The following is a 27574-nucleotide window of genomic DNA, read 5'->3' as shown; positions in this document are numbered from 1 at the left end:
TGAAGAAGAAGCACATCAAGGTTCTGGAGTGGCCTAGCCAGTCTCCAGACCTGAATCCAATTGAAAATCTTTGGAGGGAGCTTAAAATTCGAGTTGCCAGGCGACAACCTCGGAACCTGAATGATTTGGAGGCTGTCTGCAGGGAGGAGTGGGCCAACATCCCTGCCGAAATGTGCACAAACCTTGTCACCAACTATAAAAACCGTTTGACATCTGTGCTGGCCAATAATGGCTTTTCTACAAAATATTAACATGCTGTTTGTCCAGGGGGTCAAATACTTGTTTTTCCTCATCAGATGGTTATCAATTTTTATAAATTCATATTATGTGATTTTCTGGAATTTTCTTTGGGATTCTGTCTTTCACTGTTAGAATGTACATATGATTAAAATTATAGATCGTTGCATTCTTTGTAAGTGGGCAAACCTGCAAAATCAGCAAGGGGTCAAATACTTATTTCCCCCACTGTACATGAATATAACAAGAATTATAAAAATGTATTCAGTGGAGCAGTGCTGAGGATGAATTTGAGTTTAAAACTCTGATAGCTTGGGGGGAAAAGCTGCTCTGCACAGTACTTATACATACATCAATACTGTAGATGTTGGAGATGCTCTGGCGGAGATTCTATAGTTAACCCTGAAAACCGTATATATTTGTAAGTGAGGTAGATGTTATAACGCCAAATAAGATGGACTCATGAGGAGTCCATTTCAAGTTGCGTAATGCCCCGCCAACATTTCAGAGGCCTATAACCAAAGTTTTGGGGGATGTGGAAGTATGTACAGGGTTGTACTCTCATTTGGAGTGCATCTGGGCTCTGTTCAGCCGTTTGGCTGAGGGGCATCTCACGTCAGCCTCGCCAAGTGTGAGTTCACATGGGCAATGGTCACATACTTGGGTCGGGTGTCAGGCAGGGTACAGTTTGTCTGGTGAAAGAAAAGATCTGTCTGCTGGGACACTACAGAAGCTTTTGTAGTAGTGCCACTTACTGATTTGCTGATGGGAAAAACAGCTTGACAGAAGAAGTCAAGTTAGTAACGTGCATTAGTGGAATAAGAATGTATACAGATGAGAGGGAGAGGAGAAGAGAAGAGCCAAGTGCATCCCGGGAGGTCCCCCGGCAGTCTAGGCCTATAGCAGCATAACTAAGGGATGGTTCAGGACTCACCTGAGCCAGTCCTAACTATAAGCTTTATCAAAGAGGAAAGTCTTAAGCCTACTCTTAAATGTGGAGATGGTGTCTGCCTCCTGAACCCAAACTGGAACCTGGTTCCACAGGAGAGGAGCTTGATAGCTGAACGCTCTGGCTCCTAGTCTACTTTTGGAGACTCTAGGAACCACAAGTAACCCTGCATTCTGGGAGCGCAGTGCTCTGGTGGGGTAGTAAGGTACTATGAGCTCTTTAAGATAAGATGGTGCCTGACCATTAAGAGCTTTGTAGGTAAGAAGAATGATTTTAAATTCTATTCTGGATTTTACTGGGAGCCAGTGCAGAGAAGCTAGTATGGGACAAATAAGGTCTTTTTTCCTGTTTCTTGTCAGAACACGTGCTGTAGCATTCTGGACCAACTGGAGATTCTTAAGGGACTTATTCGGGCAGCCTGATATTAAGGAATTAGAATAATCCAGCCTAGAAGTAACAAATGGCCTTGTTTTTCTGCATCGTTCTGAGACAGGATGTTCCTGATTTTTGCAATGCTGCGCTGGTGAAAAAAGGCAGTCCTTGAAATTTGTTATATGTTAGAGTTAAATGACATGTCCTGATCAAAGATAACTCACAGTGTTGCTGGAGGCCAGGGTGATGCCATCCAGAGTAATTATATGTTGATAATAAGTCTCAGAGGTGTTTGGGCCCCAGTACAATAACTTCAGTTTTGTCTGAGTTCAACATCAGAAAATTGCAGCTCATCCAGGTTTTTACAGCTAACTGATTTTCACTGTTTTCATCTGGCTTGATCAATAGATATAGTTGGGTCATCATCAAAGTTCATAAAATTGTCCAATGGAAGCATAAGGTGAATAGGTTTGGTCCAAACACATAACCATGTGGAGCTCCATGACTAACTTTGGAGTAGATGGAGGATTCGTCACTACATGTACAAACTGAGATCGATCTGATAGATACTCTCTGTAAGTGGATGTGATGGTCAGAGGTGCCAAATGCAGTGCTAAGATCTAACAAGACAAACTGGATCTCATTTGTAAAAACTGTTGTAATGTGATGGATAAATTGACCTTCTACCTTCTAATAGAAACAAATCTTTGGTCTGATGCAATTAGGAGGTAATTTGACATTCTCTGTGCTATGATGCACTTCTCCTCCTCAAATAAACTAATGTTATGTCCCAACCCAGTCCAAGGCTCTCTCTATTCCTCCAGCACCATGTTTTTATTTGGCTGGCTTTGACTGTGTTACAAGTTTAGGTTCTGGGTTCACAAGTACCTGCTGCATGTTAACCATTAGCTGGATTTAAAAGTGTGACAGGTAGGTAGGTAGGTAGGTAGGTAGGTATACGTACCCTGTGAGCAGAGTGACACTGGTCCTGGACGCTGATCTTCACACCCTTCACACTGACCTCCAGCACACAGGCTGAGGGAGGCTGACCAGCCAGCCGCCTGTTACACGCCACCTGTTAGCACAAATAATCAGTAAATCAGTCAATAAACATTCCTGTGGAGCTCTGACTATCAGCACCAGGGCTGGTTTTGAAAAATATATTTTAAACTGGCCTGTATTGTTAGGGTGAGGTTGTGCTTAATCCAAAGTATAGAGAAGTTGAGACTCAATATTGTTTAAATGCGGGAACAGTGCACATTTTCAGACAGCTTCTGCTAGAAGACATGCCTAGTGTTGCACCAGGTTGTAGTTACAATGCTGCTTCCCTATTTTAATCCTGCCTACAATAATCTGAACAGTGAAATGTTTCTCCAACTGCTGAGAGCATCACCAGGCATTTTTGAATTGAACACATCTGAGATTAGAGGTCTGGGACTAAGCTACATAATGTGGCCATTAATGACACTAAAGTGTTAACTTAAAGTAATCATGTGTTGGATTTGTATGAGATTATAACATATTACAAATCATTCTGATGGCATTTAATTTTGTTTGTAGAAAATTTAGACAAAAACACTGGCGTAGGCTATGTGTTTCTTTCAGCCCATTTATTCTCAGGGTCCCCAAGTTAAAGGGGGACAGAAATTGTTGTGACAAGCATGAAAAAGAGAGCTAGAAAGTGGGTGTAAACCCTGGCTCCTTTTCCCCTGTTGTTATTACTCATTTAGAAAGGAGAAAAGGGATGAATGTAACAAATAAAATATAAATCAGAAAAAGTAGCCTGTGCTTTTGGTAGGTCAATGCTTAGTTACTTACTTCCATGACATAAAAGTTGTATTGTATATATATATAATGTAAAGACAAAAGAGAAAGTCTAATCTGATCATGCTATACTTAGGTAAATTGGACAAAAAGGACAGGCTCGTTTTAAAAAGCAGTTGTACTTTGCAGCTATTAGCTTTGGTTGTTGTCTTTACTTGCCACTATATCACCGATAATGAGACTTCATTGTGTGGTTCTGTTGTACAATGCCTGAGTTTCTGCACCTTCTGCATAGCAGCACACAGCACGTCGTTGCCTTTGTGGATGGGGACCTGAACTGAACCCAGGAATCGCACTAGGAACTGCTCTATCCAACCATCTTTCTGGACTGCGAGAAGAAAGGAGAACAAAGAATCTTTAATGATCAAATGTTGTTGATGATGGTGGTGTTTTTACAGTCCAGATCTTGTACCTTGGTTAATATCTTTGGCCACGCTGACAGCGTAGAAGGCAGGGAATATACCGGTAGCTCCAGTCCTCATGTTGTAACCCTGACACCACAGGTCCTCAGACTGGTTCAGCATTAATACTGGGTCATCTGTCTCTAGCTTCAGTTCATCTGCATGCCGAGGGACAAACCTAAAAACAGGCATAAAAATATACAGATTTCAGTGTAATGTTTATTTGGATGTGTCACAATTAGTTTGTGTATATTCATATGTGTTAACCTGTAGACAGCTCTGTGGCTCTGCTGTCTCTCCACTCCATCCAAAACACAGGAGAACACACCAAATGACCCAGCACCTGAATAATAACAGCATTGATGTTATACACACAATCAGCAGCTTACAGTTTGGTTTTGTTTTCTTATTCATCCTGTAGTGAAAAAACACAAACTCAAGTGATCCAATTTTGACGGACATATACAAGTTATCTGTTGGAGCCCCCGTGTGTGAGATTTGGAACATTTTTACTTTTCCGACTCCTGGTGTTAGTATGAAAAAGGATACTGGGGGTGACATTAATGCACACCCTTACTGAAGTTCCACCCCTTTAACTTGGGGACCCTGAGAATAAATGGGCTGAAAGAAACACATAGTCTACTACGCCAATGTTTTGTTTAAATGTTCTCTAAACAAAAATAAATGCCATCAGAATGATTTGAAATATGTTATAATATCATGCAATTCAACACCTAATTATTTAAAGTGAACACATTAGTATCACTATTGGCCACTAGATGTAGCTTAGTCCCAGACCTCTGATCTCAGATTAGTCCAATTCAAAAATGCCTGGTGTTGCTCTCAGCAGTTGGAGAAACATTTCACTGGTCAGATTATTGTAGGCAGGATTAAAATAGGGATGTAGCATTGTAACTACAAAAAAGACTTGTGAGAGTTTTTGGAGCTTGTGGCAATGACATGATGTGCTTGACATCTTCTCAGTAGCTACTTAAAACTACAGTATGATGGCTCATAGTGGCTGTTAGTCGCATGTTACTGCCTTACGGATAGATTATTCCAGCTCTCTAGAGATTTATGCCGCATTCAAACGCGAATTACTGAAAACAGACAATAGCAAGAGATGTATCCACACTATGCCTATTCTCTAGTCACTGTGCTACAGGGGATGTCATCTCTAGTGAGCTGAATTCATGGAAAATAGTGACAAACAAATGACAAATAGAAATTCAGTCGGATTATCAGGCTACACCAGATGGTGGCTCATCACTGGCTCCATGAAGACCTATATCGTCTCTAACGTCTAGTTTTTTTTCACTTTACAATCTGGTCTCAGTAACTAATTTCACACTTCCAATGTCTTTTTTGTAGGTAGTTTTGAATTTTTTTTGTATATTTATCCCACAGCATGGTACATTTCTTTACATTTCAGCCCTCGAACATGTCGAAGTTGACAACTGAAGCCTCAACATACTCAATTACCAACTAAAATAAAAAGGTTGTATGCAAAGACACATATAGAGGTGATGAATATAGCCAACTTTCAACATGTATACTGTATTTCAGTCCTGTCAAGACTAAATCATTTTTGGTATTTTGGTATTAATGCATATACTGATAACCTCAGATCATATTACCTCTCTGTCTTCACTGTCTGTACAATATAAATTTGCAGAACTGAACTATGATGCATACAGTCTTATTTGATGGACAAAAGCAACTTTAATTGGTTAGCTCTACTAGTGTTGTGTTCAGGCTACACAATATTTTCGTGTGTTACGATGCTCATTGTGTAAGATTTGCTTTTTATAGAGACATAAGTTCTTGTGTGGACTTTGTGTAGAGACAAGATTGACCATTCGTTGGTCCCCTACCAATCATTGCTTGTGTATGCGTGAATGTTAGGTAATGTAGATGTAGTGTAGTGTAAAAGCACTTTGAGTGGTCAAAAAGACTAGATAGGCGCTATACAGATACGGAGCATTTTCATCAAAAATGTAAACAAACAATGGCGTCTGAGGCGGTGTGTTTCACAGTTCCGCCTAGTGGCATGAACAACATGCTAGGTGTGTTGCACTCCTGTTGGTCAACGTCATGGACGCGACCGAACACTTTGTTGAAGGCAAAAAACATTCTAACAGTCATTTCCTCATGACGTTGTGACGTCGTGAGTCGTCCCAGATGCGGCCACTATGACACACTACGTGGGATAAAACAATTGATTGTCGCACCCGATGCCCATTGTCTTCCCTGACCCAACCAGAGACAGAGCTGATATTGTATAGTTTGAACCTGATGTCATGAACATATGTCATAGGAGCCCGAACATTAATTAGACATGTATCACCTAAATTGTAATGTTTAGAAACAAATTATTATTTTATTTTAATTAAATCGCTTAGCAGTTGACACCTTGTTTATGAATGTGTGTAAATGAGTGAATGTGTTGTAAAGTGCTTGGTAGACCAGAACAAGTTCATTTACCATTTAAATATTTGGAGAATATACAAACCAGTGGCACTGTAATGGCTGCTGTTGTTGGCAAATAGGTTGAGGAACTTCCTGCTTCTGGAAGCTCCGACCCTTCCTCGGCTGGACTCGTCTTCCTCTGAAGTTGTGGTTGACGTTACCTTGGACTGCTTAGAGATCCTTGCCACAACTTCCCTCCTCCTCTTCACCTCCTCCTCCCTCTTCCTCTTCACATCCTCTTCCCTCCTCTTCTTCGTCTCCTCCTCCTTTCTTATCTTTTCCTCCTCTTTCCTCCTGTCTTAGAGCACAAAACAAGAGAAGGTTAAACTGGCAACCATGCAACCAGATGGCATAGGTTTGATTTCACCTTCGGTCAAGCGGCTCATTGCCACAACCTATTTCTGGCATTGTACATATATAAGCCCTACAACAAAATAGCAAAAAAGCAATCTACTTTTAGCCACTGTTGTACCAACTCATGTAACTTCACTGATTTGTGACAGAAGTGTGCTCAGCCATGCTAAAAATGAATATGTATCATTACCTTGCTTCCTTGCTTCCTCTGTCCTCTTCCTCTCCTCCTCATACTCTGGGTCTTCCTCCTCATTGGCTGACTGATAGACCGTCTCTGTATCGCTGTCATCATTGTGCTCGAAACCATGCAAGCAGTCCTTGATGCTGACCAGCTCCAATTGAGCGTGTTCATCGACCACCAGAGTGTATTTAGCAGTGTGAAAATTTAACCCTGCTTTACCTTCACTCTTTGGTAGAGTATGAGCAGCCACACAGTTTCCTTCAGTGACAGAGTTGGTGCCATCCACCTTAGTATTATTGTCATCTTTTCTTCCCCCTGCTTCCACCTCTGATTTGGTACAGTCCATCTCTGTGTTTCCATTACCTGCAAGGCAGAGGGTTGGACCATTCTGGGTGTTAACACAGGCAGTTGGATCTCCCTCCCCCTCTTCTTCACTGATGTCAGGGTTAATTCGGTGGGATAGAGAGGGATGCAGGGGCCCTGGTGGGGGGCCCTCTGTGTCTGAGCTGAGGGACATTCTGTTTGACCCCCCCTCACTGCTGGACCGAGAGAGGACAGAGGGGTTGTCCTGAGTCCTGTCATGGTTTTGGCCTAAGAACACAAAATATGGACAGTGGGTAGACTTAAGGAGAAATAGAAAAAAATGTGTTTGGGAATAAAATATGGACTGTGGTTGGATGGATTTGTGAACACCTCAAATATTACATATATGTAGTATTTGTAGTATTTAGCAGGAAAAAAAGCACACACACAGGTTTATATTTTTCCCTTAAGCAAGGCTCAGGTTCCATTACACATGCTTAATGGCCAGTAATCGTAGATTGGAGTGGTACAGACTTTTTTGTATACTAATATTATGTCCTCTTTCAAAATGTCTGTTTGTTTCCATGTGACCATCAAATCTTTAAATCTGCACCAATAAATGTTTTTCTTCATAGGACAATGGATCAGATAACTTTGTGTGTGTAAAGGGGTTTCTAGTAGTGGCAAAACCATAGAGAATTATCACCAACTTTGCAGTTCCCTACAACTCTAAGTTTTCTGGCCCACAACTTGACTCTTTCATCAACCACGATACCAGCAGCAGGCAGCTTTATCTTCTGCCCTCAAGGTGCCAAAAAATGAAAATGAAAAATAGTTTTCAGTTTTAAATGAAATTACAGATCAGTACATAGTGTTAAATCTTTAGAAATTCTCATTCCCAAGAGGCCCTCTTGTGGCCCTCATCGTGCACAGCTTTACATTTTCAGATGAATCTCCCGACCCTCAAGTCATCCACAGTTGTCCTGACCCTTTCATTAGTAAACTGTTTGGGAAAACTTACATGACTTATACCATAAGACACTGTACTATACACTACGTTTTTTAAGTAATTTTTCCGGGTCACATAGTTTCTTTGGAATTTCCTAGAAACAAACTCATTTGTAAGTGTAATTTCAGAGGAAGGCTCCTGGAAGGTACAGTTAATATGGTTATAATAACAGGGGAATTGAAGGCAGCATTCAGTTGGTTTCTTCTATTGAATTGCTAGTGTAATCTACAGAGTGTTTTAATCAGTGCACGACTGAACATACAAAAAGTAAAATTAGGTATTTCCATATGTATTTCCAATTAAATGCATAATTCCTTGGGACTACATTGATCAATATTAGGGTTTTTTTGTGGCTTTTGGTTTTTAGAAATTCTTTCAATCAAATTAATTTACTCAACAACTGCACCATTTCCCTGTTCTGTATTGAAATGAAATGATTCACTCTTATTACGCAGAATAAAGGTGCAAGTGTATAAGCCAGTGAAAATGTCCTTGTTGCTAGAGACTACCCGCCCTTTGGCACCCACCCAATACCCACCACCCTGCGCTCTAAAAACGGGTTCATTACCTTGGTCTTGGGTCTTGTCCTGGTTTCTTGGCGCTACAGGTGTGCGTGGGACCACCATCGCTGTCAGTACAACTTCCTGGTTAGACAGTATGTTATTTGGCTTCAGTCCCCCTCCTCTGTTACCCCCTTTAGCAACTACTTTTCCTTTCCCATCAGCCCCCTGGCTTTTCAGTCCATTTGCTTCTCTTGGCCTCTGATGTCCATTCCTCTCTTTTTCCTTCCCCTTGGACTCCTCACACAGTCTTCCTCCTCTTCTATCTTCCTTCCCTGCTGACACTCCATCTTTTCCTCTGATGTCCCCCAGGTTTCTTTCTCTCATTGCTGTCACTCCTCTTCCTACCCCTCTTCCTCCTGCTACTCGTCCTCTCCTTTGACTCCTCGGTGTGCTGGAGGACTGTGTGTATGTGGCCCTGGACAACGGCCTTTCCCGCGGTCGAGCACGTATGTCTGCAGTGGTGGCAGCAGCCTGAGTGTTGGCTCTGCTGTTGGCTCCATTGGTTTTGGGAGATTTTAGGGCGGGGCGGCGCGTGCTGTGTTGGACCTTGTCCTCCGCCTTTGGTTTGACACCCGGTGGTGTAAGATCCCCTTAACACACACGAAAACAAACAAAAGTATCAGACTATGTATTAGGCAACCAGATGTATACAGAGGGATTATCAGATTAGCCTACAGTAAGCAGTTGATCCAGGATATGAGTTACAGGAACAGAGGAAAAATCCACACATTTCAAATATTTCAAGAACATTCTTTCTTGAGTGTTGTTGTTACTGTTATGCATTTGCCTCCTACACTTTTTAATTCTAAAACATATATTTAACTATGTTTGCCTGTAATGATCAACCATTTACAATGGCCTGAATGCACTGGACATTTCTGAAAGTGTCCTACCACACAATTATTTGAAAGTTCCTTTTGTTTGTTATCATACACACATGAAAAGGCAGATAGGTTTTTCAAGGTTAAAAATTTTGATCCCATGTTGCAGAATAGGTATAACACACACCGTGTAGATCAAATATGGACAAAATTATCCCAATTAAAACCCATTAAAACATACGAACATTAGATTAGATTAGGTGTAGACACACACAACTGCAATTTTCTATAAAATGTGAAACATTGCATTGTGGGATTGTTTGCAAAAAGGACACTTTTTTTCAGGGCACTAGTAAAGTGCTTAAATTCCACACTTAATTAAATGGCAGGGGTTAAATATAGTGCACAATATGGAAAATAGGGTGGGATTTTTGGACGCAGCTCAGACATTTTGACTGCAGTAATTGCTGGAACAGAGCTATCATTAATGTTTTGAAGGGCAATTGACCGTTCGCTAAGCCCCGCGGAACGGCCACGACGATTGAGACAAAAGACAACGATATGAATGATCAACACTGTTCCTGTAAAGCTGGGTAGGCCTCTATTCATTATTACAATCATTAAAAAGCAGAACAGTAGGATTTTATAACGTTACATTCAGTAGTAAGCTAGCTAGCGTTAGCTAACTAACATTACATTAGGAACGATCCACAGCCGGATTTATTTTAGGTTTTGGAAGGAGAATAAGTCGTACTTTTCCTTTCAACCTCTCTGGTAATGACTGTAACTATTACAAGATGCTCCAGGAAAAGCTAGAAAATGACTCTTTTTGCATTAGAGTCAATGCGCATCCATGAAAGTGTGGGACCTCAGTTGGAGCAAGTCCTATACTGCGCTGTTATTGGCCAGCTGTGTATTCAGGGGGTGGCTTAGCAAAGAGTCAATTGGCTCCTTGGTGGGTTTGGTGGGAGGGGCTTAGCGGAGTGATTTGAGCAGCAGAGAGAGACGTGGAAGGTTGTGTATGTTCCAACTGCAGCTTTAAAGTAACATTATGTAGTAATTTTATCTTTAAAAAACAGCTTAAAATCCTTTTGATGATACACTGTCTTGTAATAGGGTGAATGGCGTCTGTTATTGCACTGTGTAATACTGGAATCCGTGCAGGAAATCTAGCGTGAGAACTGCATGATGCTTTACGGCACCAACGCAACTCTACAGCAATCAAAAAGTATAAAATGTACAATGTAAGTTCTTTGGAAGATGCTAGCTCGTTATTCCCAGTACGGATTTCATGGCAGAGGCTGTTAAGAGACCAAAGAAGACGTTGGAGGAAGAGAAAAAGACAGAGTGACTGAGCAAGAAACCAGACAAGAGTAAATGCGACTGGGTTTTACTCATTGGCGTGAGCTAAATAGAGCTGAAAGGATGCAGGACAGATGCCGAGCTGGCCTTCTTGCTGTTGGACTAATCACTAATAACTTGTTTGCTGGCTTGCTGTGTCTTGCGTTGTTGCACTTGCTTGAGCAAAATCAGCCAGATGTTTCACGGACAGAGGTTTAGCTAGCTATAAATCTCGAGATTATGTTAGCAAACTTACTAGATAACACACTCGAACACTGGTAACGTTACTTTAAATTCTCCGGCGTCAATTGCTGTCTAGCTTTGTTGGCTAGCATGCCACCCAAGGTTCAAGGAACATTATGCCACTGCTGGTCGAGAGTGGTGTCATGCTGGAGGGGACGGGCAAAATAACCGGGCTCAGCGAGCTCTACGGACATAACTTTAGCTAATGGCAGAGGTAAAGAGCACGAAGAGGATGTTGGCAGAGGAAGCTAAGAAGAGATAAAGAGAGAGTGACCAAGCAAGAGGCTGATGATGTTGCCAAGAGCTTTGGGAAATAAAAGACTGTGAGACAGATGCTGAGCTGGCCTTCTTTTTGTTGGACTAGTCAGTAATATTGCTATGTCTTGTGTCGTTGCACTTGCTTGATGTTTGGCTGTGTTAGCAAAGTTGTCGACTTTTGATCTTACGAAGTAATGTAATGATTACAAATGCACGTGTACAGCTGTCTTTGTTTATGACAGCGGTGAAGTACACTCTGAAACAGTAGGGGCGCCAAATCACGCCAAATAATACATAATCTTCCAAGATTATTTAAAAGCCATGGATAATTTTGCTGGTTGAATGTGCTTGCTGTTTAAGGTGAAAACAATACTGTTGGGACGCAACTTAACAAGTAAAGAAAACACACACACACATACTCCTATAGCTGTCCATAAATGTTTACCTGTTTCGTTGCAATGGTTATCTCCATGTAAACCAATGCATTTCTTTCAAATTGTGCTGCACATATGAACTCGAACTACAGTGTTTATGTGCGTTGCACTGTGGTTTGTGTGGATCCATGTCAATGATCAGGGCCCCCCATGCAAAGTTTGCACAGGGACTCGCACCCCTCCTGCAACTACTGTACTTAAGCTAGAAAAAGTAACAAACATTTTTTGACAAGAAATACTTGGAAGTGGGGGAACTCATCTCTATGAACGTGAGTGTCAGGGTTTTCTTGTGTCTTAACACAGCTTTGTTGCTGAAGTCTTTTGAAGCACAGAGATGACATTTGTATCCATTTTGTTATTTCAAACTAATTATCTATTTCTTTATTAATGTCTTTTTTATGTTAGTTTGCTTTTTTCAGACTTATTTTACTGTCCATACCTGTTATGTGTGGGGAGGAAGAGCGGGAGTCCTTCCAGCTGTCCTTCTTGCCTAAAGAGTTGTTGTTAATGGAGTCCTGGAGATATTTAATGAGACAGAGCAGCAGTGTGAGAGAAAAAACCAACACACACACACACACACATAAAGAAATATAATCAATCCAGAATACTCAATGTAGAAATTTAAAAACCAAATGCCAATATTTCTAAAAACTCAAGTCAGGTCACTCACAGACACTAAAATTCCAAATTGATTTAAAGCCAGAATAATGAAATAAAAATACTAAACTGGCACATTTAATGAACATTTTAAAAAAATTTTAAAATGTATTTTATGTTTTTAGTTGCCCACTTCAGGAATTGTGTGAATGTGGGGCGCGTTTAGCTCAGCTGGTAGAGTGCGCACTCCATGAAAAAGGCTCCTTATCTTTCTCCCTCTTTCCTCATTCTATCCACTGTTCTTTCAAATAAATGCACAAAATGCCCAAAGAATATCTTTAAAAAAGAAGAAATTGTTGGAATGCATCAACAAAGTAATAATAAAATAATAATTGTTCATATTACAGAGTACAGTGTAAACCTGCTCTATATGAAGAATGCAATATATGACCTCTGTTATGAATTGGTGCCGCGGCTCAGTCGCCAGTGGTAGGTCGACGCAGCTCTGAATTTTTACACGCTTGGGATGCTGCATAAAGGAGTGAAACATTACCTCCTGTGTCCCCTATGTGGCGCTAGAGAACGCCCACTAATTATGCGTTATCTCTCAGTACATCAAGCGTGGACCACACCGTAAAAATTTCATGTAAATCAAATTGTGAATGTCATCCAGGGCTTACCTCTGGCAAACTGATGAACAGCTGTACAGTTCTGAACAGAACTGAGCATGTCTTGCTCCCTATAGTTTGAATCTTATTTAAAATGGCAGAATAGCCTGTGCAGTCCACTCAGAATGGAACTACTAGGTGATTTGAACGCACCCAGGGAGAATCAGAGTATCTCTCTCTGTATAAAGCACATCTCTATGATGACAGCCTGACGTTACAACAGTCTGTGGTGATTTTTAATGTGCAGACAAAATCTAATGGAGCCAGTTTTATTCTTAACAACAGTCTAGTCAAGGCCAGCTATAATTTTCTGTCTGATACCCAATAATAGCTGTGATAATGTAAGAATGCAGTTGTGGGAGTATAAAAGGAAAATATTGGCCTGTTGGTTCATTTACCTGTTAAAACTACTGACGCAAACTTTCCAAACTTGTGCAGAAAAACATGTTTTCCTCCCAAACTTCCCATGACATCAGCAGAGTTGTTAAGTTCTCTTGTTATGTGAGCAGGGCAAACGCTTGGCTCATGAGGTAGAGCCCACTAGCAGGAAGATCGGCGACCCACTCTGTGTGTCGAAGTGGCAAGTATCTTGCTTCAAGGAATTTGCCTTGGGCAAGTTCAGTATCTTGAAGGATAACGATGTCTTTGTAGTTTGTGGTGTGTGAGTGTGTGTGCGTCATTAGTTTCTTTCAAATGATGAACATGCTGCTATTCATGACAATACCACCTGCTGAGCTACAGAGACTCCAAAGCTGCCCAGCAACACTACAAAAGTTGAGAAAGGCTCAACGTAAAGGTGGATTAAGCGATTCTGGAGAATGCAACACAATGAGAAATACCATGATATAGAGCGAACAATGATACGCCAAGTAATGTAACCAACGTTGCCTAAGCTGTGGGTTGGCATACAGTCGCTACAGCTGCTGCTGTGAAGCTAACATGCAGAGCCAGCTCCAGACAGCAACACCTAGGAGCATGTCTTGTTGAACTAGAAAGTAAATTGAATATCAGTGGGAAAGTCAATGGCAGGTGTAAACAGGGCAAGAGGGAGAGAGAGCTTAATGACACATAATGATTGAAAGCTCTTTAAAGGAAGAAAAAGATTTATTAAGTTCCAGGGATTAGAAAAAGTGGAGAAAAAGAGACTTTGTTTTCCATCATGTTAAAGATTTACGTCTAGCTTGACTTGTGAGAAAATGCACATTCTTTTTTAAGCCATGCTAGCAGCTTGGCGGTTGTATGCTGAACTATCTCAACATATACTGGATGGATTGTCATGAAATGTTGTACACACATTGATGGTCCCCAGAAGATCTATCCAAATGACCTAGAAGTGGTGTGACAAGATCTCATGCCACAAGAACTTGTGAGAATAAAAAGTGATGATATTTCTCATCAGGTTTGCGAGACTCACGCAATGATTTCACACAGTAAAAAAAATAATATACACAACATAACTGATGACGTCGCCTCGCAAAGCCATCAACTCCACCTAGCTGATGCAACACACATGCACTGTGAATCAAGACAGTTGTGGCCGAGTTTTGCAATATCAACATCGAAAAACTGAAGCACAAACTTGCTCTGTTTGCGAAGGTGCTGAAGTTTGCGTGTGGATTTGTGGTGAGATTTCAAGTGTTGTTAGTTGGTTTTGGTTCCCAAACGGTCTGAAGGGGATACTATCAGTTAGGGTTGCCACCCGTCCCTTAAAATACAGAATTGTCCCGTATTTGAAAACTGAATAGCGCGTCCCATTTTGATTCAAAACAGGATGCGGTTTGTCTCGTTTTTCCGAGTTGTTTTTAATGCAGCATCCCTTGCAAATCATCCCACCCGCATTCTGTGAATACTTGTCCTTTTCTAACCCAGATTGGGTAATACTTGTGCTATTGTTGGTTTGATTAATACCAGTTCAGAGCCAATCAGAGTCAGATAAGGGTGGGTTTCTTGTCGAGGAGTCGAGTTGAAATAACGGCGGCGGCAGCTCGAGAAACACCCCGCGTCCCCTCTGAAACGAAAGCAGACGACGACGAGAGTGAGGCTATTTAATACACATTTAATTATCAAAACATAGTGCCTATGTGAAGAAAATAAGCAACCATGTGCTAAGCTTAACCAATCTATAGAACTGCATCCTTCAATACTATAGAATTAACAACAGGCTAAACAAAAACTGAAAAAATAAATACATAAATATATTTACTGACCAATCATAAAAACGGTGATATATTAAATGTTTGTAGATGTCTGTGTTCACACCACCCTTTACTTAAGTTCATTTGCAATTTCTCATCCTGTCCATCAACAGCCACATTATAAGCATGGCACTGGTTATGTGGAAAGGATATTTTCCAGAATGACCAACAAAGTGACAGCAAGAACAGGTGCTCTGTGGAGCTCATTAGGAGTGAGCTCTTCATCACTCTGAACTTTGAGCAGTCCTGTTCATAGTTTTACTGTAGCTTTTGAAAGACAAACAGCTAGTCAGTGCTGCACGAGTAGTGTACTTCTGACAAGAAAATATTTATAAAAGGAAGCAGGCCTAACATGCTCCACTACGGCACACAAGACCTACTACTTCTGGTCCACTGATGTTTGAAAATTGAATCAAATCAAAGCATTTGTTTTAGCCTATTTATAGTTAATAAGATATGGGCATGTTGAGTTGTATACAGTTCACATTTCACAAGTTCCTCTAAAAACCTATTTTTTTGTGGTCTCACTGTCATTGTAGGCCTATGTTTATTATTGTCATAGCTACGACAATATGACCACTAGTCTGTTGAGTTGTGATAAAGAGAGAGTGGGTTCATCTGTTCACACTGATTTCAATTGCTTATTAAAATATCCATTAGTATCAATCTTAATACTTTCCTGAAAACAGGTTTTAAGTTATGATATACCACCACTGGTACACCAGTGGCTACCCTACTACCAGTGGAGCAATAACATAATGCACAGCAGAGTATAAGGCAGGTAGACTTAACCCCTTGACACCTAAATTTATTTACAATTGTATATTTACAATTATACATGTTAGATATGTCAATTATTATTATTCTTCTCTTAATATTACAACTTCTTTGCAGATTCTGAATGTGCAGAAAGTTGTGAACATGAGCAGAAAACCTGCTGAAACACAGGAGCTATTAAAGTCCAGGAGTTTCTAACTGAATTAAAATGTACTCATTTATCATTGAGGTGAAAAGGTGCCACATGCACATTTAAAGAGGTTACTTCCCCAAACAAAGACACAAAAGAGGAGGGAAGACTAAATCATGTTGCCTCAGCAGGGATGATATTACATGAGAAAAGTTGATCTACAGGAGAAACAGATCTGAAAGCAGCACAGAATGACTGAGAGCTGCACTGCATGATAGTCTGTTATATTTGTATTTATTTAGTAGTGTAAGGGACAGTAATATTATTACAGTTACTAAACAAAATAACGCTGCATTACTGAACACCCCATGCTTGATGTGACTGCATGAATGTGTGGCGTCAGCTGTTAGCCAAAAAGCCAAAGGAAGAATGGAGAACGAGAGAGAGAGGTGTTCTTTCCACAGCTGGAAGTTGCTACTGACATTATTGGGTCAGAGTCTAAGATGCAAAGAACATTGTGGTTTGTTGGAAACTCTGTGCGACCAGCAAAATGCTTTCAACCGCAAACAATTCTACATTTAATTTATTGAAGCATCTGCTAAAGAAGAACAGCAACATGAAACTTAAAGAAAGAAACTCTGGCAGCGACTGTCAGTGATGCATGTACTCGTTGGGAGAGAGTTTTATGATTTGTAAAAATACTTAATACTGCTCTTATACATGTGTAGAAACATGGTTGCGTTATTTTTTCTTTCAGCCGGTGGCATTAAGAAACGTTATATGTTTTGTAAAAACTATACTCCTTGCTGCTGTTATGAATATGATATTCAAGACTGCTTTGTTTTTTGGGGGGTAATGAAAGTAATGTAATAACATAATGAGTAACGTAACTACTTACATTTATTCATTTAGCTGATTCTTTTATCCAAAGCGACTTACAATTGCTATATATGTCAGAGGTCACACTCTACTATGGGTTACATGTCTTGCTCAGGGACACATTGGTGTCTCACAGTGGATTCGAACCCAGGTCTCTCACACCAAAGGCATGTGTCTTATCCACTGCATCATCACCACCCTTACGTTATAGGACATAGGCTACTAGTTATAGGATCTGCCAGTCTGTTCTCCAGTCAGTCATCAATATAGTCCTCCATTTGGTATTATTAGGGAAGTTCCTGATTCGTTCTGCAGTAATTTCTTAATTCACTAATCATTAAGCTACTCCAATTCAATTTGATTAGGAGTTTCTCATTACTGTTCACTAGCAATTAGTTCCTCATTTGTTCCTCATTTTCATTCATGTTTTATCCCCTGAGACCAGGTCTTTACTTACTGCTGCATTAAAGGCAGCAGACATTCTCAGCAAGCAGCTTATGGAAGAGACTGAACTGATGACACAATAACCTTTCTACTGTATATCTGCCTGTCAGCAGATCATCTTCCTACTCTATGTCAGGTTACAGTGGATCATTTACTGTGGAATGATCTGTTACAGTAAGATCATTACTGATAACGTCACATTACAGTTAACCTGTGAGGAGCAGCCGAACCACTAAAGATGTCCTCTTCACAGAGAATGAATTGCATTCCACACCTGGACCGTGATGTACCCGTGATTTAGCTGGTTACGTTATACTATACATCTCTTTAAAAGAATGATTCCATAAAAGTAGTTGAGTTTGGCCAATGTATCCAGTATCTGACAAGAATGTTCGTGTGCAAATGTGTTAGGTGTCAAAGGTGATTAGCCTTCATTCCAGCAGTGGAATATAACCATGCTCAACAGTATGTTGTGCATTTCACTTTTTTCTAAGGGTGTCCCTGACTAACAATTTACATAGTTGAATCAGAATTGTCAAGGATTACCTATAGTCGACTGATAGTTGAATCTGTGTGTGTGTTTGTGTGTGTGTGTGTGTGTGTGTGTGTGTGTCGGGGGGAAGCTGCAGAGCTGCAATCTCTATTCATTAGTCAGTGTAACTCACACTGTACATTTACAGCTAAACTGAGGCTTATTGTTGACCTTTTTATCTCGGCTCTGCTCGGCTGCCGAGGGTCTCGTGCAGAGTTGTGTGCATTGCATGCACGTCGCAGTTTACTCGCAGGTCTATTCCAAGTACTGTAAAAACCATTTAATACTCATTGTGTGGTTCATCAATGGTGATAAATGAATCGAAAACTCTGCACGTCACCGGTGCTGCTGGTGCTCTGTCTCTCTCCCCCTCTTCTACCATACACACACACACACACACGCCACGCCACACATGCGCACTGACGCCTCCTACCTTAAGGGTTAGGGTTACAATTTTAGCTTTATTCACACACAAGATTTATTAAAAGCTTCTTTTTTCTCACGTTTATTTACAGCACTCTATGTTGATATTTATATCACAATATGCTGCATATTAACTTATTGGGAGAAAAACGGCAGTTCTGTGACATTGAGCACCCCCATATAGCCAAAATGGTATGATCCTTGTTTCATAATGTCTCTGTGAAGATTTGACGGTGAGATTAGGAGTCGAATCAGGCTCCTCCTATCGAATCTTCGACTATTCGGGGTCACCCCTATACTTTTCCACATGAACATTTATTTACGTGTCTAGTTCAAACAAAATTAAAATGTAAAATTATCAGCTATAATTTTCTGCTGGTAGAACCTAATGGAATCTGTAGGTTTTTGAATGCTAACAAATTAATTGTTGTTTAACTTTGTTGAAATTACCAAGGGTTTCAAGAGTGCATGCTGTTGTATAAACCCAAGGAAGACATATACATTTTTCAGAAACGCAGATGAAAGAAACCTCAATGGAGACACAAGCTAGAGGAGCAGGCCAGACGTGAGGTCAGAACTTTGATAAAAGGTATTAGCACCAGCTGGTGTTTTAGTACATATCTGCTGACTCATGCGTTTGCGATTAATCTGAAACTACCAATAATAAATAAAACAAGCTAACTAAATGTTCGCCTGAGTGCTAACAGAATTGAGTTAGCTGTGCTAACTTTTCTGAAATCCAGCAGGACAAGCATGTGAATAAATCCAAGTCAGTTTCTTTAAATGTCATCAAATTAAACTAATCCAGACTTAGAGCTGCAACAAGCTTCCACAGGGGTAAAGTGCTGTCATACAGTAGCATCGTGCTACTCCAGGTTTCTTGCAAAGTTTGTGAAATGAATTAGGCCACAATCTTGAAAAAATGGCATCCTCACAGATAGATGAAATACAGGAAAGACAGGAAGAGAGAAGGGTAATTTTCGCCTTCTAGGGTTAGTTTAGGATAGTTCTGCATTTACTAGGTTGTGAATCCAGCGAATCTCTTATCAAACCTTTTTTCTCCGACTATTGCTTTCACTAGTGAAACTGACAAACATCATCAATGGCATGTTCTATCAACTGTAGCTAATTAACAAATGCAACTGTTGAAAGCTAAACATAGCTAGATTTGTTAAGGGATTTGATACTGGATTTGAACCCCAACACGAGCCTATAAAATTGTTTGTTAAATAATATCTGACCACATCTGACCATCTACACTGTATTTCTATTGTATTATTTCTATTATATTATTATTTGGGCCATAATAGACAAAAGCAGTCATAACAACAGTGAAATCAATTTCAATGGAACTGTAAGGAACATCATTCGGATGTTGATGCTGAAGGGAAACCCAGGTTAGGGAGAAATGACTCCGCTCTGATCGGCACAGACACAATAAACAGGATGCCATTACTTTAAAGGGATACACCACAATACTACTACTGCTGGCTCCCTGCAGAGAGAACTCATTACTATCATCTAGACTTATTTTATGGAAATATTTCTCTTTTGACTTGGTATTATATTAGCCTCTTCCTCTATTCTCTTACTAGAAGATGCTGCTACAGCTGACCCATTTTAAATATACATGGATATATTTCACAAGAAGGCAGAACAGCTTGGAGGCTCTCGTTTTTAACAGCGCAATCAGGGTCAGTCCTCACAACACCCAGTGTTCTGTCAGTGTCCTTGAGCAAAAGAAAACAGCTACATGATATAGATTGACTTATTTGCTTAATTATTGCTATTCAAAATATAGGTAATTTTGCAATGTAATTGTAATACTGCAAACAGTAGGTAGACGAAACAGGAGCCTCTTTACTGAAGCACAACAACTTACAGCTACAGCTGAACCATTTTCAGAACTGACCCACCGCCAGCACACACACACACACACACCTAACAGCATACACAAACACAGATACAAAGCTACCTAATGCTGTCTCATCCTGAAGACAGGATCCTCCCAGGAAATACACACACACACACACACACACACACACACACACACACAGTAGACCATTTATTCATCTTGATGCCACTGCTGCCTCATTCTAAACACAGGATCCACCCATGATTATACACACACTGTAACCAATTTTCCCAGCTCATTTTAAAAACAGGGCATCCTCCCAGCTTCCCTACCTGGGTGCCGGCTTGTGGCAGCTGGGGAAACAGAGCCAGGGTGGTTGGTCTCTTTGGTCGATATTTGTCCATGACAGCACAGGTTGATCTCCCTCCAACAGGCGACAGCTTCCTCCCTCCCTCCTCCTCTTCCTCCTCCTCTTCCCCTCCTTTATTTAGCCAACTGTATGCGTTCTTTAGCTTGGACAAGCTCCCCCCCACCCTCCTCTACATCCCTCTCTTCCCCTTCTTCCTCCTCAGTCTTCTCAGCATCGATCAGCTCCCAGCTCAGCCTCAGGACACGCCCCTTCCTCTCTCTCCTTGTGTGATCATTGGCTGGCCACAGTGTCACATCATCATCATCACCACCATCATCATCTGCCTGGCAGGAGCAGAGTGGAGCGCAGAGGAGAGGTAGAGAGACAGAGGAAGGAGGAAGACAGAGAGAGCAAGAGATGGGCGGTGTCGAATAGAGATGGGGTGAACGAGGATTGACAGAGAGAAGAAGGCAGGGCGGAGAGACAGAGATGCAGAGATGGAGAGAGAGGGGGAGGAGGAAGTTAGGACCAACCAATCAGAGCAAAGCATGACATCATCAGCTCATCTGCCTGTGGCGCTTTCTGTGGCTAATAAACACTGTGTGTGTGTGTGTGTGTGTGTGTGTGTGTGTGTGTGTGTGTGTGTGTGTGTGTGTGTGTGTAACTCAGTCATATAGGATTACACAGTGACAGTAATCCCATCGCCGACAGACCAGTCAGTAAACCAATCAGTCATTCAGTTAGCCAACAAGGCAGCCAGTAAACTAGTCATTGAACCATTTAGCCACCAGCTAACTAGTCATTCAGCCAGCTAATCAAGCAAGTAACAAACAATACATTAAGTCAGTCAATCACTCTTTTAGTTCATCCACCAGCGAACAAGCCAGCCAGCAAACCAGTCATTTGGCCATTTATCCAGCAACATTCAGCCAGCCGGCAGCTAACAAAAAAGCCAGTCATGGAGTCAATCAACAAACCACATCAGTCAACCAGCCAACAAACTAGTCAAGCAAAAGATCATCCAGTGAACCAAGAACCAGTCAGTCAGATACTGTAGTTATAGTAGCTAATTATATTAGCTATCATTACATTCAGTCAGTCGGTCAGTCTAGCGGCAATTTAGCAAACCAGTCAGTCAGCCCATGAAACAGTCAAGTCTTTCACCCAGAGAGCCATTTAGTCAATGATTTGGTCATTCAGGCAATCAACCAACCAGCCAGCAAACAAGTCAAAATATTACCCAGCAAAACAGTCATTTAGCCATTCAGTCAGCTGGCAGACAAACAAGTCAATTAGTCATTGTTTTAGTCCACCAGCCAGCCAACCAATAACCAGTCAGTTTTTCCACCAGTGATTTATATTAGCAAACTGATCTCCCAATAGGCAGAGGTGTGCTGTGCCTCAGAAAATAACGTATTAGTTGGGAAAGGTATAGGAACTTGGGTTGGACATATTAAAATACTGTTTCTTTTCCACCATCCAGTATGATATTTCATTCAAGTGGTGATGTTACAGTTACCCACAGCCAGGGAAGGTCAGTGATTCTGGGGAAAGATTGTTGATATTTGAATTATCAGCCAAACAAATACGCTCCTCCTTTCAGTTCTCCTTCAGAAGCACCGTACCCCAAATTAATTGATGTACTAAGGCAGAATCCAGAGCATCAGTCAGCCTGAAAAAGGGCAAGTAATTTTTATCGCTATGAAAATAGAGGTATGATTTTTTTGTAGCACTGTAGCAAGTGTGACAAAAGCCTGTCAATATTTAAATAGACGTTGAAGCCAAATAGCAGAACCGAGTCGTTGCACTTTCCGGACTATTCGCAGAGTTTCCACTTGACAATCGCAATCCAAGAATAAGTGGACGCAATTTTTACATTTTTAAGAGTACCCTATACGCATCAATTTTCACATGTATACATTCAAATTTACATGTTTAATTACTCAATGAAAGTGACTTTAATGAGAGACTGCACTAATATGAATGCATATCATAGCTAGCTTTCCACTTCTTTGTCTAGCCAATGACAATATATGATTATGTGAGTCATAAGCTATTGTCAAATCGGAGGTAGAAATATGAGATGTCTGGAAAGTTTTTACACATTAAAATTTTTCTGCAAACGCAATATTTTTTATTTTGCTATTCAAATGCTTTTTTTCTTGTTGTTTCTAAGCTATGCCAAAGTATTTTAATGCACCATGATTTAAAAAATTATAAATATAAATTTGTTGAGTCTGTGTGTGTGTGTATGTGTGTGTGTGTGTGAGAGAGAGAGAGAGAGAGAGAGAGAGTGTGTGTTAGTGTGTTGAAGGCCAGTTGAGGCTCTGATGATGGAAAATACTGGTTATATATTAGCCTTCAATATAATATGTTATGTTAGGTTATATATAAGGTTTCCCTAAATTGACACTCAACTTCCCTCTTGTTCCTGGTTGAAAAGAGAGACAAAGGGGGTCCAGAGAAAAGAGAGAAAAGGAGACAGAAAGAGAAAAGATGGAATTGTGTCACGGTTTGGTTGTAGTCTGCCTGTTTCCTGTTTTATTTTGTTAACATTTTTGTCTGGTGTCCGTTTCTAGCTTTGTTTCCTGTTATTACAGTAATTCAAACAGTGGCAGTAATCGCCTCTTCCTGGTTGTCTCTTCAGCAGGAGGCAGATGCAAAAGATTGGGGAAGGCCCTTTTTATACACAGCCTATGGGCAGGCCAAAGCAGCTGCTTAGGAGCTCCAGGAGCAAACCATTAGGATGAGGGGGGAGGAGAAGCATAAACAGTGCTGAGTGTTACGTATGCTATGTTATTATGTAAATATTACATTTTCTATGTTCTATTTTTTAATGTTTGTCATGCTCTTGGGTGTTTGTGTGGTATTTTTCTGTTATTTTGATAATGTCCATTCCTGTTTTTACTCTTTGCCTCTGTTCTTTTGTTTAGGTTTGGTTAGTTGATCATTGCCTCCTTGTTCTCTGTTGCATTTGGTTTCACAGGTCCTTGTGTATTATCGCTAGCTGTACTTCCTGTTTTATTTTGTAGTGATCAGTTTCATGTGTTTTTTTTTTGTCCAGCTTTGTTTCCTGTCTGCTTGATTGCTTATGTGTCTCACCTGTGTTAAATGCCCTGTCTGCCTGTGTGTATATATTGCCCTCAGTTCTGTTTAGTCCTCATGGTGTCATTGTCATATATGGAGTGTTCTGCTGTGTACTCTGTTTCCTTGGATTTTTGGATTACCTTGCCTTTTGTAGGATTTAACTTGTGTCTGGATCTTGTACTCAGCCTTGTTGGAATTACCCTTTTGTTTGGACTCTTGCCTTGAGAGAAGTAGTAAGCCTGTTTTATTTGGACTAAATAAATCTTTATTTGAACTGCAACCTCCTCGTCAGTGTCTGCAACTCTGTTCCTCTGCTGCTACACTCGGCCCTTTCTGACAGTGTTGGCATTATGTAAATATTTATTATGTCATATGGCTGTGGTCCAACCTAAGTGGTTTTGTCCACCTGCCATTTTGATAATCTGCATCTGCCGGTACCTGCACTCGCACTCACACTCAAGGTCAATACGTGATCCTAAATGACAGCAAATCTAATCTCGCACCATTCTCGGCTAGTGATAAATATAGCCTATATTATAAAACTGTACAGAATAATGCAGTTCAATGACATCACTTCTGACAAACTGTGCCCCTCGCTCCCTTAAACACCAGTCATGTTCTGAAATCTGCAGCAGAACTAAATGTATTTTGGGGGTATTTTAATGAAGTTGCAGATGATGGCGAAGCAGGTGGTAGTAAAGTGTGCAACAGCAGTTTCGACTTGTGTTCCAAGAGAAAAGGGACAAGCAACAGCAGGACCGAGATGACTTTGGAAGGGATACTGACAGTGGTGAACCTGCCAAAGGGCTCAGCCTGGTTAGTCAGCAGACATGGTTTTTGAAATACCATCATACAAAATAAACATCTCCCAGCTCGTGGATGGAGTTGGTCGTTAATTAATCTGTACATTAATGGTGGGTGTACAAACTACAAAGTAGTAGCAACTATGACGATGTTCTCTACCACCCTACCTGGTTCTCCTCTTGTGTTGTCTACCTTGCTGTTCTCCTTCTGTATTGTTGCCAAGTTGCCAACTCCTGCCTGTACGCGCACGGTGGGAGAGGAGAGGGAGAGACGCTGACTGACTCCCAGCAGCATGTGTGGGAATAAAAAAAGAATATAGCTGCAAGCGGCAATGATCAGGATCCAAGCATGTCATGAAAAAAGCGACATTTGACATTTTCAGAGGAGAAGGCCAGATGCAGATGACTTAAGAGATTAAAGTGATGAAAGAATTTGGACTTGAAGTCAAGCTTTTTCTGAGATAATTTCGGAATCGCAAACACCTTTGGGGCCGGTGTAATGTTAATTATTTATTTATATGACTGTTTTTAAAAGATGGGCCAACGATCGGCCCATAAAGCAGGGACAGCGGCCCATTGGGCCCACACTGGGCAGACCCCCCCTCTCCGCTCTCAGTTTCATGCGTTACACATGAAGGGAGGGTCATTGACATTGGGGACATGTAGCAACCACTTTTTGAAAGCATTTATTAAAACCATTCTTAAAAATAGCTTGCTCCAAGAAATGTTAATTAACAAATAAAAATGCTATGATAAAGGTTTATTTGCACAATGAGCCTACAATGTAATGTAAATGTAGAAGAAACCTCTGCATTGACCAAAAAAAGCAATAATAAGCTACCCATTATTGCATTATATTCTATTATATTTTTCACCTGCCACCTGAATTTTGTTCTTCAGAAAATGTCCCCAGAATGCAGGAAATTAAGTGTTTAATGCTCAAAATCTTCTGGGGGAGGACACCCAGACCCCCCCTATCAACTATTTCATCAAAAAAAAATTCCTTCTAAATAGCCGGCCTATTAAAATATATTCTTGTCTTGTTGTCATGGCGCCAATCTTGTGTAATGTTACGTCTCATGGGCTAAGTGTTTCGTCACACCCTTAATCTGAGCCCTTAAATGGAAGGATGGTGTATTGGTGAGGGGTGACCAACCGATTTTGGTGGGCCGCCTGGGCCAAAAATGCCAGGGCTGATTTTTTTGTCCCAGTCCAGCCCTGTTTATAAGGTGAGTCCGCAGCATACTTGCCAGTCCTCCTCCGCGTTTTTTCGTTGCCCTCTCCTGGTTTCCTCCTGGGGTTACCTTATTTCCCCCGATGTATCACAAATGTTCACAACTCTCTGTTAAGAAGTGCTATAGTGTATAGGCCACCTTCATTTGCACCTATACCATTTTCCCACCATTTTGGTGAACACATTTTTTTGTTCTTTTTTGTACATACTTCAACCAATCAACATATCATGCTGACAGGCAGAGCACAGCTGCCCCTATCCCTGTCTTTTTATCGGTCTTTTCCAAGAAAGTAAAATAGCAAACAAATGACATTTTTAAGAACAAAATGACCAGTTTCAAATGCAACAAAAAAGGAACATCTCTAGGAGTCTCTACACATCAAAATATATAAAGTCATCATTCACAGTTATATGGTGTTAAATCTAATGCATGAGTCAAATCGAAAAACACTGCACAGACAGTAGCAGAAAATGTGAGCTTGTCTACTTTCCTAACAATAGTCGGTGTTCATTTTTTACACCTCACTGGAGACATGCCATGTGCCAGCCTGCTTCAAAACCTCCACTGTCATCCCTGTCCCAAGAAACCAAGGACCACAGGACTAAACCACTACAGACCCGTCGCCCTGACCTGAAAGTCCTTTAAACACCTTGTGTTGTCCCACCTAAAATCCATCACAGACCCACTCCTGGACCCCCTGCAGTTCGCCTACAGAGCCAACAGGTCTGGAAATGATGCAGTTAACATGGCCCTTCACTACATCCTCCAGCACCTGGACTCCCCAGGAACCTACGCCAGGATCCTGTTTGTTTCAGCTCTGCTTTTAACACCATCATCCCGGCCCTGCTGCAGGACAAGCTCTCTCAGCTGAACGTGCCTGACTCCATCTGCAGGTAGATCACTGACTTCCTGACGGACAGGAAGCAGCACGTGAAGCTGGGAAAAACATGTCTCTGACTCCAGGACCATCAGGTCCAGTTCCCCTCAAGGATGCGTTCTTTCCCCCATTCTCTTCTCCCTGTACACCAACAGCTGCACCTCCAGTCACCAGTCTGTCAAGCTCCTGAAGTTTGCGGACGACACCACCCTCATTGGGCTCATCTCAGGTGGGGATGAGTCCGCCTACAGGTGGGAGATCAACCATCTGGTGACCTGGTGCAGCCAGAACAGTCTGGAGCTTAACGCTCAGAAGACAGTGGAGATGGTCGTGGACTTCAGGAAGAGCACAGCCGCACCCTCCCCCATCATCTTGTGTGACTCCCCAGTCGCCACTGTGGACTCCTTCCGCTTCCTGGGCACCATCATCTCCCAGGACCTCAAGTGGGAGTTGAACATCACCTCCCTCACCAAGAAGGCCCAGCAGAGGATGTACTTCCTGTGGCAGCTGAAGAAGTTCAGCCTGCCAAAGACAATGATGGTGCATTTCTACACCGCCATCGAGTCCATCCTCAACTCCTCCATCACCATCTGGTACGCTGCTGCCACTGCCAGGGACAAGGGCAGGCTGCAGCGCATCATTCGCTCTACAGAGAAGGTGATTGGCTGCAATCTTCCTTCTCTTCTGGACCTGTACAGTTCGACGACTCTGAGGCAAGCAGGACAGATTGCAGCTGACCCCTCCCACCCCAGACACAAACTGTTTCAGACTCTCCCCTCTGGCAGGAGGCTGCGGTCCATCAGGACCAAAACCTCTCGCCACAAAAACAGTTTCTTCCTTCTGCAACTAGCCTCATTAACAAGGTCCAGGTCCCCTACTGACACTCCCCCCTTGCAAATGATACAAATGTCTCTGCACATGTAAATACTGTTTCATCTCGTGACCTGGCACGTCGCACATCTTT

At 41.4% G+C, this 27574-nt stretch overlaps 1 protein-coding gene across 1 annotated transcript in view; it reads right to left on the bottom strand.

Annotated features, from left to right (window-relative positions):
- The window catches only part of LOC123962185 (C-Jun-amino-terminal kinase-interacting protein 1-like), a 25935-nt gene extending 5272 nt beyond the window's left edge, over window positions 1-20663 (bottom strand). The window contains exons 1-9 of the mRNA XM_046038155.1: window positions 20592-20663; window positions 12199-12274; window positions 8668-9252; window positions 6797-7378; window positions 6296-6550; window positions 4051-4126; window positions 3795-3961; window positions 3607-3710; window positions 2523-2633 (exon numbers count right to left, since the gene is read on the bottom strand). Of these exons, the coding sequence (XP_045894111.1) occupies window positions 2523-2633; window positions 3607-3710; window positions 3795-3961; window positions 4051-4126; window positions 6296-6550; window positions 6797-7378; window positions 8668-9252; window positions 12199-12274; window positions 20592-20663 (2028 nt within the window). The remainder of the gene's footprint in view (window positions 1-2522; window positions 2634-3606; window positions 3711-3794; window positions 3962-4050; window positions 4127-6295; window positions 6551-6796; window positions 7379-8667; window positions 9253-12198; window positions 12275-20591) is intronic.
- Window positions 20664-27574: the final 6911 nt, after the last annotated feature.

The sequence above is a fragment of the Micropterus dolomieu genome, linkage group LG22 (genome assembly GCF_021292245.1).
Source record: "Micropterus dolomieu isolate WLL.071019.BEF.003 ecotype Adirondacks linkage group LG22, ASM2129224v1, whole genome shotgun sequence".
In the NCBI taxonomy this organism is placed as follows: Eukaryota; Metazoa; Chordata; class Actinopteri; order Centrarchiformes; family Centrarchidae; genus Micropterus; species Micropterus dolomieu.
Note: the sequence above shows the minus strand (reverse complement) of the source record. Positions and strands in the feature narration are given on the sequence as shown.